Consider the following 18,015-nt stretch of genomic DNA (forward strand, 5'->3'; position numbering starts at 1 on the left):
TAACTCGCAGATCAACAACTACAAGCACCAACGAATTCTACCATGAGAAATACCATCAAACTATATTGGCACACAAAGTATCTCTTATTGATGTGTTTTTCAATAGCTCTGTGGACAGCTGAGGAGAAATCATCATTAGCTGAATGTAAAATACACAGCTGAGACAGTTTTTCACATGCTCCAACTCCCAAAACAAATAGAATTTCTGCTCACATTTAATTCAGGATCAGTCTTTCTGAAGGAAGGGGAAACATTGTTGCTATGGTGTAACAAAATAGAGAAAACAAAAGGTTTACAATTTTCTATTAATTAAAAATACGTTGTACAAAGGTTTTTTTTTATAAAATTAAAACCAGAAGCTAATTTAATTGAAAACGGTGGAATCTTCTAAATCAGCTTTTCCATGCATACAATTTCTCTCTCCTGTGATTCTAAGCTGCAGAAGTGCAGCTAGAACATGCTCTCCAAGAGATGAATAACAATCTACTCAGGGATTACTCAGATGTGACAAGCATTTATATTGCCACTGTTGCTATGGTTTTACTCCAAATGAATGATATACAAAGGCTTTATACTCATCAATCTGTATTGATGAATTCTGTAATTATGATACTTTCTGTTTCTGCTCTATAGTGAGTTAAATGCAAGTATAAGAAAATCAGAAAGAAATATATACTTGCTAACCGCCCTCTCATAAATGTACTGTGTCATCATTTGGAGGATCAATGGCTTGATCACATTAAAGTTCCAATCATGATCATCTCGTTTTTTTACTGCTTTTTGAGGCTGATTTGTTCTCATAAAGAGGGGATGTACATCACCCAGACAAGCACAGGACTCTAACCAGAAAATGTGTCACTCAGGACTCACATAAGATAAATAGATTTATTGGAAGTATAAATACTTTAAATACTGTTCAGCTTGCCTAGACTTACAAGCTCAAATGAATCTGTTGAGTTTATGTCAAGTCATTGCATAAAGCGCCATCAAGATCTTTGCGACACCTTGTCTCAAGCAGAGGTAAACAGGGCAGAGTTGCAACTATACCAGTTTTGTAGTGCATTAACCACTTTAAATCATGACACAGGTGCCGGTGTTGGACTGGGATGGACAAAGATAAAAATCACACAACGCCAGGCTATGGTCCAACAGGTTTAATTGGAAGCACTAGCTTTCAGAGCGCTGCTCCTCATCAGGTAGCCGTGGAGCAGGATCATTTTGCGATAAATTCAAAGTTAGCTCCACAGCTAACTGATGTAGGAGCAGCACTCCAAAAGCTAATCTTCCAATTAAACCTGTTGGACTATAGCCTGGTGTTGTGTGACTTTTAATTTTAAATCATGTAACTGTTCTTTGCTTCTTTCAAATTGTTGAATTAAACTAGTGGTGGTGGAGTCCTCTGCACTGAGTTTGGCTCATGGTAGACAAGTTGAACCCTGGAGGTGACATGGTACCTGACTGAAGAACTATACTATGGTTTTGAAAATAGGAAGATAGGTTAGGAAATTTGACCAAATCACAGACTTATTTAGATTTGCAGGAGTCTATAAATTGACCTTAAAACAGTATTGGAGCAGAGAGAGAAATGTGGGTCCACTATATGTGATCAAATAACTTCATCACTCCAACATTGCAGATTAACATGGGTGTCAGTGATAACACCCCAGATTACTGTCTGTATTTACTCATGCATAACCTTGAAAGCCAGGTCTAGAGAGAGTACAGCTTCAAACAGGACGGTGATGTAATTCAAAACCAATTACATGGATCAAAACAGGCAGAAGATTATGTGACACACAGACATAGCAAGTACATTGTACAAAGAAGCCCTCACAAAAAAAAAATGTTTTGGGGGGCAGTGGAGTGGTTTGGATAGTGCTCCAAAGATGAGGTTGGAGATTTGTCAATGTATTGACTAAACTGAGACAGAGTAGAAAGTGAGGACCTCAGATGCTGGAGAGTCAAGATCCTAAAAGTGTGGTGCTGGACAAACACAGCCAGTCAGGCTGCATCTGAGGAGCAAGAGAATCAATGTTTTAGGCATGAGCCCTTCATCAGGAATATTAGGTGGGGTGGGGGGTGGGTGGGGAAAGTATGGGGCTGAGAAATAAATAGGAGGATTGGGGTGGGAGTTGGGAGGAAGATGGCTGGGAAGGCAATAGATGGATGTGCCCATCCCTTCAAACGGAACAAGGATAGAAATCCCCTGGACCTCAATTTCCACCCCATTAATCTCTGCATTCAGCGCATTATCCTCTGCCATTTCCACCACCTAAAATCAGACCTGATCACAGAGGTATATTTCCCTCCTCACCCCTATCTGCATTCAGCAGAGGCCATTCCCTCCATCACTCCCTTGTTATGTCCATACCCCCCACCAACCCACCCTCCACTCCGGTCACCTTCCCTTGCTGCCGCAAGAGATGTAAAACCTGCGCCCACACTTCTGTCCAAGGCCCCAAAGGATCTTTTCACATCCAGCAATGATTTTCCAGTACATCCAAACGCCTCATCTACTGTGTCCATTGTTATTGATGCGGTCCCCTCTACATTGGGGAGATGGGGCATAATGTTTAAGGGAAAATGTCTGAGACACACACACCAAACAACCCCACCACTCTGTGGCCAACCACTTCAGTGTAATTCAGATAAATGCGACGTGCTGCATTTTGGGAAAGCAAATCTTAGCAGGACTTCTACACTTAATGGTAAGGTCCTAGGGAGTGCTGCTGAACAAAGAGACCTTGGAGTACAGGTTCATAGCTCCTTGAAAGTGGAGTCACAGGTAGATAGGATAGTGAAGGATATGCTTTCCTTTATCAGTCAAAGTACTGAGTACTGGAGGTATGGCATTGAGGATACATTAGAGGTTTGGATTAGGAATTGGCTGGCTGGAAGGAGACAGAGGGTAGTAGTTGATGGACTATGTTCATCTTGGAGTGCAGTTACTAGTGGTGTACCACAAGGATCTGTTTTGGGACCATTGCTTTTTGTTATCTTTATAAATGATCTAGAGGAAGGGCTTGAAAGCTGGGTAAGCAAGTTTGCGAATGACACAAAAGTCGGTGGAGTTGTGGATAGTGAGGAAGGAAGTGGTAGGTTACAGCGGGATATAGATAAGTTGCAGAGCTGGGCAGAAATGTGGCAAATGGAATTCAATGTAGCTAAGTGTGAAGTCATTCACTTTGGTAGGAGTAACAAGAAGATGGATTACTGGGCTAATGGTAGGCTACTTGGTAGTGTGGATGAGCAGAGGGATCTTGGTGTCCATGTACACAGATCTCTGAAAGTTGCCACCCAGGTAAATAGTGCTGTGAGGAAGGCATATGGTGTACTGGGCTTTATTGGTAGAGGAATTGAGTTCCGGAGTCCTGAGGTCATGTTGCAACTGTATAAGACTCTGGTGCGGCCTCATCTGGAGTATTGTGTGCAGTTTTGGTCGCCATACTATAGGAAGGATGTGGAGGCATTGGAACGAGTGCAGAGGAGGTTTACCAGGATGTTGCCTGGAATGGTAGGAAAATCTTATGAGGAAAGGCTGAGGCACTTGGGGCTGTTCTCATTGGAGAAGAGAAGGTTTAGGGGAGATTTGATAGAGGTGTATAAGATGATTAGGGGTTTAGATAGGGTCGACACTGAGAACCTTTTACCGCTAATGGAGTCAGCTGTTACTAGGGGACACAGCTTTAAATTAAGGGGTGGTAGGTATAGGACAGATGTTAGGGGTAGATTCTTTACTCAGCGGGTTGTGAGTTCATGGAATGCCCTGCCAGTAGCAGTGGTGAACTCTCCTTCTTTATGGTCATTTAAGCAGGCATTGGTTAGGCATTTGGAAGTTATTGGGCTAGTGTAGGTTAGGTAGGATTCGGTCGGCGCAACATCGAGGGCCGAAGGGCCTGTACTGCGCTGTATCTTTCTATGTTCTATGTTCTATGTTCTATGGAGTTGGGAGGTCATGTTGCGGCTGTATAGGACATTGGTTCGGCCACTGTTGGAATATTGCGTGCAATTCTGGTCTCCTTCATATCGGAAAGATGTTGTGAAACTTGAAAGGGTTCAGAAAAGATGTTGCCAGGGTTGGAGGATTTGAGCTACAGGGAGAGGCTGAACAGGCTGGGGCTGTTTTCCCTGGAGCGTCGGAGGCTGAGGAGTGACCTAATAGAGGTTTATAAAATTATGAGGGGCATGGATAGGATAAACAGGCAAAGTCTTTTCCCTGGGATTGGAGAGTCCAGAACTAGAGAGCATAGGTCTAGGGTGAGAGGGCAAAGGTATAAAAGAGAGCTAAGGGGCAACTTTTTCTGCAGAGGATGGTACGTGTATGGAATGAGCTGCCAGAGGAAGTGGTGGAGGCTGGTACAATTGCAACATTTAAGAGGCATCTGGATGGGTATATGAATAGGAAGGGTTTGGAAGGGTATGGGACAGGTGCTGGCAGGTGGGACTAGATTGGGTTGGGATATCTGGTCGGCATGAATGGGTTGGACTGAAGGGTCTGTTTCCATGCTGTACATCTCTATGACTCTGTGACTCTAAGTCTCCCTCTCACTCTGCCAAGGACATGCAACTCCTGGGCCGCCTCCACCTCCAAATCCAAGCCAACTGACTATTGGCGGAAGAACGCCTCATCTTCCGCCTTGGGACTCTTCAACTACATGGCATCAATGTTGACTTCACCAGTTTCCTTATCTCCCCTCTCCCCACCTCATCCCAGATCCAACCCACCACTCGGCACTGCCCTTTTTAACTGTCGCACCTGCCCATCTTCTTTCCCACCTATTCACTCCACCCTCCCCCCAACCTATCACTATCACTCCCCACCTGCATCTACCTATTGCCTCCCCAGCTACCTTCCCCCTAACCCCAGCCCAACCCTCCTATTTATCTCTCAGCCCCCTTTTGCCCCCTCCTACATTCGTGATGAAGGGCTTACATCCTATACATCGATTCTCCTGCTCGTCGGATACTGACTGACCTGGTGTGCTTTTCCAGTGTCACACATCAAAACTGAGTCAGACCATAGCTCACAGACCTCCAAAGTAACCAATGTCATTGTGACTATGCTTTATTGCTAAGCAGCAAATAAAGGTGTACCATATTTGGTGGAAGAGGGCCTAAGTTGTTATGTGCCACTGATAATCTGTCCAGAACCATACAACCACATAAGGAAGTCTTACACTTTCTCTCTTCAGAAATGCCAACTGACAGAATTAATATTTCCAACGATTTCTGTTTTTGCTTCACAAGATTTAAAATAATGATGGAAAAGGATAGACCAGATCTAAAAGTTGAAGTTCTAAATTGGAGAAAGGCCAATTTTGACGGTTTTAAGCAAGAACTTTCGAAAGCTGACTGTGGGCAGATGTTGGCAGGTAAAGGGACGGTGGGAAAATGCGAAGCCTTCAGAAATGAGATAACAAGAATCCAGAGATAGTATATTCCTGTTAGGGTGAAAGGAAAGGCTGGTAGGTATAGGGAATGCTGGATGACTAAAGAAATTGAGGGTTTGGTTAATAAAAAGAAGGAAGCATACGTAAGATATAGACAGGGTAGATCGAGTGAATCCTTAGCAGAGTATAATGGAAGTAGGAGTATACTTAAGAGGGAAATCAGGAGGGCAAAACGGGGACATGAGATAGCTTTGGCAAATAGAATTAAGGAGAAACCAAAGAGTTTTTGCAAATACATTAAGGACAAAAGGGTAACTTGGGAGAAAATACAGCTCCTCAAAGATCAAGTATTTTACATCAATATTTACTGTGGAAAAAGATATGGAAGATATAGAGTATAGGGAAATAGATGGTGACATCTTGCAAAATGTCCAGATTACAGAGGAGGAAGTGGTGAATGTCTTGAAACACAGAAAGGTGAATAAATCCCAGGACCTGATCAGGTGAACCCTAGAACTCTGTGGGAAGCTAGAGAAGTGATTGCTGGGCCTCTTGCTGAGATTTGTATCATCGATAGTCACAGGTGAGGTGCCGGAAGACTGGAAGTTGGCAAACGTGGTGCCATTGTTTAAGAAGGGCGGTAATGACAAGCCAGGGAACAATAGACCAGTGAGCCTGACATTGGTGGTGGGCAAGTTGTTGGAGGGAATCTTGAAGGACAGGATGAACATGTATTTGAAAAGGCAAGGAATAATTTGGGATAGTCAACATGACTTTGTGCATGGGAAATCATGTCTCACAAACTTGATTGAGTGTTTTGAGGAAATAACAAAGAGGATTGATGAGGGAAGAGTGGTAGGTGTGATCTATATGGACTTCAGTAAGGCGTTCGACAAGGTTCCCCATGGGAGACTGATTAGCAAGGTTAGATTTCATGGAATACAGTGAGAACTAGCCGTTTGGATACAGAACTGACTCAAAGGTAGAAGACAGAGGGTGATGGTGGAGGGTTGTTTTTCAGATTGGAGGCCTGTGACCAGTGGAGTGCCACAAGGATTGGTGCTGGGTCTTCTACTTTTTATCATTTACATAAATGATTTGGATGTGAGCAAAAGAGGTACAATTAGTAAATTTGCAGATGACACCAAAATTGGAGGTATAGTGGACAGCGAAGGGGGTTACCTCACATGACAACAGGATCTTGACCAGAGGGGCCAATGGGCGGAGAAGTGGTAGATGGAGTTAATTCAGCTAAATGCGAGGTGCTGCATTTTGGGAAAGCAAATCTTTGCAGGACTTATACACTTAATGGTAAGATCCTAGGGGTGTTGCTGAACAAAGAGACCTTGGAGTGCAGGTTCATAGCTCCTTAAAAGTAGAGTTACAGGTAGACAGGACAGTGAAGAAAGAGTTTGGTATGCTTTATTTTATTGGTCAGAATATTGAGTACAGGAGTTGGAGGTCATGTTGCGGCTCATGTTGAGGACAATTGGTTCGGCCACTGTTGGAATATTGCATGCAATTCTGGTCTCCTTCCTATCAGAAAGATGTTGTGAAACTTGAAAGGGTTCAGAAAAGATTTACAAGGATACTACCAGGATTGGAGCATTTGAGCTATAGGGAGAGGCTGAACAGGATGGGCTATATAACATGGATCGTTGGAGGCTGATGGGTGACCTTATAGAAGTTTACAAAATTATGAGGGGCATGGATAGGGTAAGTAGACAAAGTCTTTTCCCTGGGGTCAGGGAGTCCAGAACTAGAGGGAATGGGTTTAGGGTGAGAGGGGAAAGATATAAAAGAGACCTAAGGGGCAACTTTTTCACACAGAGGGTGGTACGTGTATGGAATGAGCTGCCAGAGGAAGTGGTGGGAAGCTGGTAGAATTGCAACATTTAAGAGGCATTTGGATGGGTATATGAATAGGAAGGGTTTGGAGGGATATGGGCCAGGTGCTGGCAGGTGGGACCAGATTGGGTTGGGATATTTGGTCGGCATGGACGGGTTGGACCAAAGGGTCTGTTTCCATGCTGTACATCTCTAGGACTATGACTCTATTTTTCAAGATTTACTGAGTTTAATATAAATAAATTTGAGGTCTTACATTTTGGAAAGTCAAATTAAGATAAGAGTTTCATTGGTGAATGGTAGGGCCTTAAGGAGTGTTCTGGAACAAAGGGACCTTCGAGTTCAGGTGCACAGTTTTCTGAAAGTGGAATCACAGGGAGGCAGAGCAAAGGTTTTTGGCACACTGGCCTTCATCAGTCAGGGCACTGAGTATCGAAGTTGGAAAGTTACATTGCAGTTGTACTGGACATTGTTGAGGCCGCACTTGGAGTAATGTGTTCAGTTTTGGTTACCTTGTTATAGGAAGGATTTTATTAAACTGGAAAGAGTGCAGAAGAAATTTACAAGGATATTATCAGGACTCAATGACCTGAATTATAGGGAGAGGTTGGACAAGCTAGGACTTTTTTCTTTAGACCATAGGAGACTGAGGGGGAATCTTATTGAAGTGTACTAGATCATGAGAGGCATGGATAGGGTAGATGCACTCAGTCCTTTTCCCAGTTTATGGGGAAACAAGGGCATCAGATTAATGTTAGAGGGGAAAGAATAAAAGGGAATCTAAAAGGCAACCTTTTTACACAGAGGGTGGTACGCATGTGGAACGAGTTGCCAACGAGAAGTGGTTGAGGTGGGTACATTAACATTTAAAAGGCATTTGGACAAATACATGGATAGGACAGGTTTAGAAGGATATGGACCAAATGCAGTGAAATGGGGTTGGCGTGGATGGACATTTTGATCAGCATAGACCAGTTTGGACCAAAGGGCCTGTCTCTGAGCTGTAGGACTGGATGCTCTGAAAAGTTAGATCGCATAGAATCCAGGAGGAGCTGGCAAATTGGATGCAAAATGTTAGTGATGATAGAAAACAGAGGGTATTAGAGGAAGGGTGTTTGTTGGACTGGAGGTCTGTGACTAGTGGAGTGCCTCAGGGGTTGGGGCTGGGTCTACTGTTGTTTGTTATCTATATCAATGATTTGGACGAGAATGTGCAAGGCGTGATTAATAAGTTTGCAGGTGACACTAAAATAGGTGGTATTGTAGACAGTGAGGAAGGTTAACAGAAATTGTAGGAAGACCTTGTTCAGCTGGGGAAGTGGCCCAGAAAATGGCAAATGGAGCTTAATACAGATAAGTGTGAGGTTTTTTTATTCTGTAAAGTCAAATCAAGGTAAGAGTTTCATGGATAATGGTAGGGCCTTAAGGAATGTAGTGGAAGAGAGGGACCTTGGAGTTCAGGTGCACAGTTCTCTTAAAGTGGACTCACAGTTAGACAGGGCAGTGAAGAAGGCTTTTGGCACACTGGCCTTCATCAATCAGGGCATTGAGTGTAGATGTTGGGAAGTTACATTGCAGTTGTACAATGGTGAGACTGCACTTGGATATTGTGTTCAGGTTTGGTTACCTTGTTATAGGAAGGATGTTATTAAACTGGAAAGAGTGCAGAAGAACTTTACAAGGATGCTGCCAGGACTCAACTGTCTGAATTATAGAAAGAGGTGGGACAATGTAGGACTTACTTTTCTTTCAAGCGTAGGAGACTGAGGGGTGGCTTAATTGAGGTGTAAAACATCATGGGAGGCATAGATTGGGTGAATGCCCTCAGTCTTTTTTGCTGGGGTTGGGAATCAAGGACTAGAGGGCATCAGTTTAAATTTAGAGGGGAAAGAATAAAAGGGAACCTGAGGAGCAGCCTTTTTACACAGAAGGTGTATGCATATGAAATGAACTGCCAGCGGAAATAGTTGAGGCGTGTACATTAAAACATTTAAAAGGCATTTGGACAAATACGTGGTAAGGAAAGGATTAAAAGGATATGGGCCAAGTGCAGGGAAATGGGGTTAGCGTGGACAGACATTTTGGTCAGCGTGGACCAGTTTGGGTCTGTCGCTGTGTAGGACTCTTTGACTCTATTTCCTGCATCTACAGTGTTCCACTTTTGTGACAGAACTCAATTTGATCTGTTCCAATCACATTTTCTTTCCACCAGCACAAGTATTAACAACCAAGGTGACAGGTAGAGCAAGCTAAACTAAATTACACTGAAACAAGCCACAAAGAAAACCTTGAATATTGTCTTTCATACGCTGGAGTGGGGAGCAGCTGATCACCAACCAGGAGGCTTCAGACAATGTTCATCTGCAACCATGCAGCAACTTCATTGTGGGTTGTTTGGAACGATTTGTGTACATGTTTCCTTCTCCATTTTATTGGGGAAAATGCCGAATTTCCTTGGTGGCAATCCGATTACGATTAAGGATTCATTGTGTGGGACACCATGAGTAATCCCTGATTAGATTGTTATTCATCTCTTGGAGAGCAAGTTCTTTCTGTGCTTCTGCAGCTTAGAAACACAGGAGAGAGAAATTGTATGCATAGACAAGCTGATTTAAAAGAATCTAATTAAATTAGCTGTTGGTTTTAATTTTAGAAGGCCTCTGTACAATGTATTTTTAATTCATTGAAAATATTTAGGACTGAATCACAAAATTCAATTAAGGTCTGAAAAGACAGCCCTATGAAGGTCTTTCTCCATTTGGCTTTGCACATTGATGCAACCAAATGTGACAGAGCTTTCCTTCTCGTCAATTCCCACAAAACGTCATCCTTCACAAACTCTGTAACCTCTTCCATTCCAACAATCCATTGGGACTCCTTTCATTCAGACCTGGTAAGCATTCTGGATTTTTGATTGTTCCACGACTGGTTACTGTTTCTTAAACTATCTACATCCAAAATACTAGGATCCTCTCTCCAAACATCTATGATTCCCTAAATCCCTCTCTCCCTTAACATACCCTTTAAGGCAATGTCTTTGTCCAAGTATTTGGTGGCGAGCCCTCATTTGTTTGTTTCAATGTGAAATTTTGCTTGATAAAGCTCCTGTGAAATGCATTAGTGTCATTTACTATGACAAAAGTGAATCATGCAAGTTCAAGTTGCATTTGCCTCAATTTAGATTTACTTTCCTATCTATGAAGAACCGATGGCTGGATTTTCAATGGTATGCAAATGGCCACATTTTGGTTTTTTTTTGGAGGGAATCAGTTTTCCTCCACACTCTCAGCCCTGACCCATTTTTCTCTGGCCTTGTTGCGGATTGGAAATGGTTAGTGCTGCAGATGTTAGGTTCCAAATTTTAAATGGGGGGGGCAAAAATTGGATTTCCTCCCACTTGAATTTCCGTTTTCATGTGGTAAAGTGAGGTTTGGACTCTGTGCTAATTGTTGTTTGTTCTGTACTTGGTTCATGCTAACAAATGGCATCCATGGGAGGCATTTGTTATTCATGTTATGAACTATTATGAAGATATGGGTGAACTGTACCATTTAAGAGAGTTAAAAAAAAGCAAGCAGTGACAGCACCTAGTGTTCTCATTATGACATGATGTAACATGTGCCCCAACTACTGGAGTAGCCAGTTGCTGGGAAACAACAAAAAAGTGATTCAAATTAGGCCAATTAGGTTAAATTATCCCCTGAAAAATACCAAATTCCAATCAAGTTTGAATTGAGTATATTGATAATCTTAAAAGCCAATGACACAATCCGATGCTCCGGGGTATAAGACTGGGGAAAATTGAACAGTGGGGAGGAGAACTGCCAAGCCCCAGTGTGTAAATAGAGAACCTGAAAAATAGCTCTCTTATAAGTACATTTACCAATAAATACCTTGTGAAACAGAATCTGTAAGAAGAAAAGAAGACACATGAAGATCCGAATAGAAGAACTGTTTTTGAGGTAAGAAGTTTTGTTTTGTAAATCGTAATTATGAGTTTTATCGGACTAGTATTATAAAAGGTATTATAATAGGTTAGAGTAAGGACTTGTGAATAGTTGTCAGTTGATTATTCTTTGTTATACTTTTAGAAATGAAGTCGTTAATTTTTACTTTAACTAGTTCTTGGCCTATCAATTTTTTACAGATTACTGCATTGGATAAAACTTTTCTGTGGTGCTGGTTTTAAATTAAGCAGGAGGGTTTACCCCATGTCGTAACAGAACCAAATATAGAACAAAGAGCAATTAGCACAAATTCAACGGTGAAAGTCATGTTGTTGTAACAACATTGAATTTTTAAACTAAGCAATTTAAACAGAGTAGACAATGATAAACAGTGGATGCAATATACATAGACTTTCAAAACGTCTGTCATTTGTGACTACAGCAAAAGAATGTGAAACCAAGGGAAAATAATAGAGTGAATCACAGACGAGCTGCAAAATAGAAAACAGAGAATGAAGGAGGAAGGATTACCCAAACTTTCAAAAGATGAAAAGTAATGTTCCACAGGAATTGGTGTAGGCAGGACTATTACCCACTCCCTTCATAAAGGATTTGGACTTGAGAATCTGATTTATAATTTTAATATTTCCGAAGGACAAGACACCAAGCTTTCCGTCTGGAGGTGGGGTTGTTTAATTCACAGGTTCATTTCAATATCAATAAATGGCAGCTGGAGCTGAGCCTCAAAAACTCCAAACAAAGCATCCTGGTTTCTTTCCCAAGGAATAAGAAATGAAAAGCATAGGAGCACTATTAAACATATGCGAGATTTTGATTAATCCATACTTCAAGTGCTGAGTACCACTTGAAGAATTACATGGTTTGGAAACTGTTTTTTGTACTTGCTGAAGCAAGAATGGGTAAGGATTCTGCCACCCTCCCACTATTGCCCTGATTACATCTGTAACAGGAAGTTATGCAAGTAATGAGCTGCCAGAGGAAGTGGTGGAGGCTGATACAATTGCAACATTTAAAAGGCATCTGAATGGGTGTATGAATAGGAAGGGTTTGGAGAGATGAGGGCCGAGTGCTGACAAGTGGGAGGTAGATTAGGTTGAGCTATCTGGTCAGCATGGATGAGTTTCCATGCTGTACATCTCTATGACTCTATGTTCCCTAAGTAGCCTACTTCTCCAGTCATGAAACTAGGTTCTTAAATGGTCAACATTTGCCCACATAAGGTCTCAGCTTGCTGCCTTTCATATTAATTCAGCAACGAGTGCTGGACTGGCAATGCAGGGAACCTTAGAAGCAAACACAATCAGTCTTACTTGCAGTCTCACACATATATTCCTCACTGAAAGGCACTCGATGCTTGAAAAAAGATTTAAACCTTTGTCCTTGCTTTCAAACACTTCCCACTTGCCCCCACCATGTAACAGTGTTCCTATCATCACTTGCCTCTGACTGCGTGTATTAGCAATCTAAGGTCTCAAAGGGTTATAGTACTAGCAGTAACCCTTGCCTGTTCAGTAGTGCTGCTGAGCAGCAAAGACCTGCCAGCTTCTCATTGGCAACACTGAGCTATGGGACTTCTGTCTCTGGGGTCCTTGTTCCTGAGAAAGGACCAGCACTGTCCAGTTAAATGTATGATTTGAAGTTAATTCTGAGGGCCTTGCCACAAGAAGGCAACATCAACCTCTCCAGCCAGCAGACAAGACCCCCACCCATCCCATTAAACGTTACCTTAAACCTCCAGATTTATAGGAGAAATGTGTAAATTGGAATTCCTGGTTGTCACATCAAACTTCGAGATATCAGCCACAATTTAGTTACGTGGGAAAAATATATTGATTAGGAAGAAAAGTACAGTGAGCTGGGAGGCCAAATTTCATTGTCAGAATGGACAGAGACTTGGGAAGTTCAGTTTTTTTTAGCAGGAGTGCAGGACAGTTAAGAGAGGGAGACAGTAGAAATGCCAACTCTGAGGAATGGCATGAACAAAGCTGGGGAGTGTCTGTCGAGCGAACCTTTTTAATAATAACTCTGTTTGATGAACTCAGATAGAGTGAAGCCATTGTTGATAATGGCTTGGCGCATAGGTGAAAGACCTACAACCAGATCTGACAAAAAAAACTGCTATTGGAAAGAATTTCAGTCCTTACTCCGACATGGATAAAGAAACTGAACCTCCACCAGGAAAGGGGCAAGTTTTCAGTAGCTGAGATGAATGCCATATATGAAGGGATGACTAAAATCTGCAGGATTGGCCTTTGTTGATCAACTACTTACTATTTAATGTGCGATATCCATTGAATATAATTTGGCAGTTAATTCATGCTTGATTTTGGATTGATTGTTACAATATTAATTTAAAATGTAAAATCTACTATTAAGGAAATTTTCTTCCATTTGAATATTTTATGTTCCTGATCTCTGTAGTGATCATAACAATTTTGACTTGCATGTAACAAAAATAGGACATGGAAGCTTTGCAAAAGGCGCAAAAGAGACAAAGATAATATCAGGAAAGATTGTACAAGCTGGACTTTTCCTTTTGTCGACAAGATAAAAGACTGAGAGGTGACCTAACGGAGGTTATTGAAATTATGATGGAGTTCAATTTATTTTGCATGGAGAAGATTTGTTGCAATTGTTGTGAATTCAAAAGTCGGAGCTGTCACTAATTAATGCATTCAAGCATTCAGGAGAAATTTACTCGAGATTGATGAGAATGTGAAACTTGTACCTGTGAATAACTACAAGACTCAACCCTATGTGGTACTGACAATGAGTTTTTTTTATATCCAAGTATACCAGAAGAGGAAATCTCATTAAAAACCTGGAATGGTTGAGACAACTAACACAGATGCCTTTGGGGCAAGTTAGGTCACAAATAAAGGGAGGAAGAAATAGTGGAAACATTGAAAGGGTGAAGGGAAAGTGGGAGGGAGGTTCATTCGTGTACCATAAGTACCGACAGAGATAGGTTGGACTGTGTAGCCTTTCTCTGGAATATAAATTCCACATAACTAATTCATTGCTCGATTAATTTCCTGTGATAACACAGTGGTGTACACATTCTGGACCACGTAACACATGGATTTTAAAGAATGAGGAACAACCCAAAAATGCATTAATTTTGAACCACAGACCTCGTTTTTTTTTTATAATCCTCCAAATAGTTTACTTAGCATTTTATAAATAGTCTATATAGATAAGATACTAAATGAGTACACTATGTGTGAAAATGGAAAACAACAAAGCCTTTCATTTTGTAAGCAGAGTGACAGCTTAGTTTACATGAAATAGCTTGATTTGGAAACCATTTTTGATCACTTACCCCGGCAGACTGGCCTGTGATCACTCCAAGCAACCAATGTGTCTGTCACTTTCTGACAAGTAATGCTTTTGGACCCCTGAAGCACATAGCTGTCATCACATGAAAACTGTAAACTGGCTCCCAACCTGAAGGAATTACAAACAGGATTGCAAAGGTTACTACTGTTCAGAAATTTCAATCATGCCCTTCTTCCTTCAATTAAATTTTTTAATCATACAGACATTGCCCATGATAAATATTGAACTCTTTAGACATTCAATGAATCAGGAGGATGATTCCATGAGCTGTGTGTAACAATGGCATTGTGATAATGTTACTGGACTGGCAATCCAGAGACCCAGACTAATGATGTGGGAACACAGGCACACATTGGCTGACATGCAACTCAGTAAAACGTTTTAGACAGTGCCTTTCAAACTCTGGACCACTGCCATCAAGAATGACAGGGCCAGCACATTATTATGATCTTGTGGCCCCAGTTGTTCTGGGAATATGCCCAGTTGATGTTAATACCAGATAAGTCATATCCCTCACAGGAATCTGGCTGGATAGATTGCAACATTTTTGTTACTAAAGAGATCTTTGACTAAAATACTTGTAACACTGTATTCTATACTCTGTTCTGCTACCCTGAGACACTTTGTGTTGTATGATCTGCCTGTATAACACGCAAAACAATACTTTTCACTGAATCTCAGTACATGCAGCAGCAGTCTTTATTTTTAGCAATACAACAAATGTTTTTTCACAACAAAAATGAAGACAAATGTGAAAAGAAAACTTTCTGTACCTTTTTCATATCAATTCATAGATTTTTAAGCACACTCGTGGACATAACTCAAGCACTCTTTAAGGATGGAACAGAAGCAATTGGATTACATTAGAATCAGTTATCCTGATACAGTTTACAAATATTGTTACAATTCAAAAATCATCTGGTGCCATACCTTCAACAAGACTCACTGCTGCTCATTAATAAGGGGGAAGTATTCTTTTTTAATACTTAGATGAGTTTGAAATAATTAAAATTTCAACTTATTTGATGGAGCTGTAGTTTGCTCTTTCTTATTATTATGCTCATGACTTAGTTTCCTTCTCATGCAATCCTATCCTGGAAGGTGTTTCAATCCCGTTTCCTTTTTTTTTAAAACTTGAATGAACTTTACTTCTTTTCCAACGATTGTATCCCAACACTCTATATTTTCCATTTCTTCAGAACATTACTTAGCACGTGACTCCATCAAGAAAAAATCTTCACAGCACTTTGGACCTTGATACATACCTCTATCTCAAATTACTTCCGAGCAGATATACAAGACAAATGAATGCCAGAGTCTATAAAGTTCTCTGGATAGCTCCTGAGGTAACTTCTTCAATCTTGGAATTATGGGTATTCAAGTTATTAAAAGCTAATTGTTAAACCCACAGGTCCCTGGCTTTAAATTGAAATTCCAGGAACACAAACTTGCTGTAAATGATATGAAAATACAATTGTGTATCTCACTGTTGAAATACAATATGCGTTAGAACACTACTAGCTGCAAGTTACCCTCCAAACCACAGACAATCCTGTCTGGGAACTATATCACTGTGCTTCATTGTTTCTGAAATAAATTCCTGTAACTGCCTCCCAAACAGCCTGTTAGGTGGACATACACCAAATGAACTGCAGTGGTTCAAGAAGGCAGCTCAGCATTACCTTCTCAAGGGCAATTAGGAATAGGCAATTAATTCCCAGCAACACCCACAGATGATGAATGAATAGAAAATAACATCATGTCAGCTGGAGGATGTGAAATAAGTGATCTGGAACAATAAACCTGCACTTAAGGCTACTGAGGTATTATCAATTGTCCTAAGTGGCTAGGAGAAAGTGAGGACTGCAGATGCTGGAGATCAGAGCTGAGAGTGTGCTGCTGGAAAAGCACAGCCCATCAGGCAGCATCCGAGGAGAAGGAGAATTGATGCTTTGAGCATAAGCCCTTCATAAGGAATGAGGGGGTGGCCCAAGGTGGGGGGGGGGGGGGGGGGGGCACTTTCTCCCAGTTGGTTATATGTCCTAAGGGGCTACCTATTCCTCCAACGTCCTTTAGAAAAGCAAAGCTGCCAATCCTACCTTTTCTGGCCTATGGGACTCCTGACACACAACAATGTGATTGTCTCTGGGATGGTGAGCAAGCCACACAGTTCAAGGACAATTAGGGATGGGGCAACAAATGCTGGCTTTGCCTGTGCAACCCACTTCTCATAAAAGAACTTTAAGGAATCAATTTAGCAATTTTGCCATTTCTAAGTATTAGAACCAAGATGTCTAGTATATTCAGTGTGTTCCTACTTTTCCATCAGAAAAGCAATGAAAGAGCTGGAAAACAGATACTGACCCAGATCTCTTACATATGGTAATTAAGAAAAGATTAGATTAGATTAGATTTACAGTGTGGAAACAGGCCCTTCGGCCCAACAAGTCCACACCGACCCGCCGAAGCGCAACCCACCCATACCCCTACATTTACCCCTTACCTAACACTACGGGCAATTTAGCTTGGCCAATTCACCTGACACGCACATCTTTGTGACGGTGGGAGGAAACCGGAGCACCCGGAGGAAACCCACGCAGACACGGGGAGAACGTGCAAATTCCACACAGTCAGTCGCCTGAGTCGGGAATTGAACCTGGGTCTACAGGCGCTGTGAGGCAGCAGTGCTAACCACTGTGCCACCGTGCCGCCCATAATTGATTAGATTACTTACAGTGTGGAAACAGGCCCTTCGGCCCAACAAGTCCACACCGACCCGCCGAAGCGTAACCCACCCATACCCCTACATTTACCCCTTCGCCTAACACTACGGGCAATTTAGCATGGCCAATTCACCTGACCTGCACATCTTTGGACTGTGGGAGGAAACCGGAGCACCCGGAGGAAACCCACGCAGACACGGGGAGAATGTGCAAACTCCACACAGTCAGTCGCCTGAGTTCGGGAATTGAACCCAGAGCTCTGGCGCTGTGAGGCAGCAGTGCTAACCACTGTGCTACCATGCCGCCCAAACTCGTCTTTTTTCAACATTCACCTTTGGCAATAAAATGTGTGAATTCTCTGTTCACCTTCTTAAGGCTAGCTATATTAAAAGGGGTAACAAAATTTGTCCTGCCTGACCTGCGGAGCCTTTCCAACAACTTCTGTTTTTGCTCCTGATTTCTAGCAACTGCAGTTCTTTCAGTCTATATATTCGAGGGGATATTTTTTGTGACTCTCCATGTTAGGAATTCCCATGACCTCAATGTATTTGAGAATCATCCTCGGAGTCTATGTTGGAGCAATTGTCTAGATCTATGAAGATTTTTAAAAAAGGTGATTCTTATCCATTTTTGATAGCTAAAACTGAAATACTTCTTGGATAGAGACCCACAATGTACCCATGTTAGGGTGAAAGGTCACACCCCAGGATAAATGTGTGCCCAAGTTACACTGCCGATGGAGTGAGC

General features: G+C 41.8%; 1 protein-coding gene across 1 annotated transcript in view; it reads right to left on the reverse strand.

The window, feature by feature from the left end:
* The window catches only part of LOC132835936 (CUB and sushi domain-containing protein 1-like), a 2,426,762-nt gene that overhangs the window by 803,486 nt on the left and 1,605,261 nt on the right, over positions 1-18,015 (reverse strand). The window contains exon 9 of the mRNA XM_060855058.1: positions 14,529-14,653. Within this exon, the coding sequence (XP_060711041.1) occupies positions 14,529-14,653 (125 nt within the window). The remainder of the gene's footprint in view (positions 1-14,528; positions 14,654-18,015) is intronic.

This window comes from Hemiscyllium ocellatum, chromosome 3 (genome assembly GCF_020745735.1).
Source record: "Hemiscyllium ocellatum isolate sHemOce1 chromosome 3, sHemOce1.pat.X.cur, whole genome shotgun sequence".
Classification (NCBI taxonomy): Eukaryota; Metazoa; Chordata; class Chondrichthyes; order Orectolobiformes; family Hemiscylliidae; genus Hemiscyllium; species Hemiscyllium ocellatum.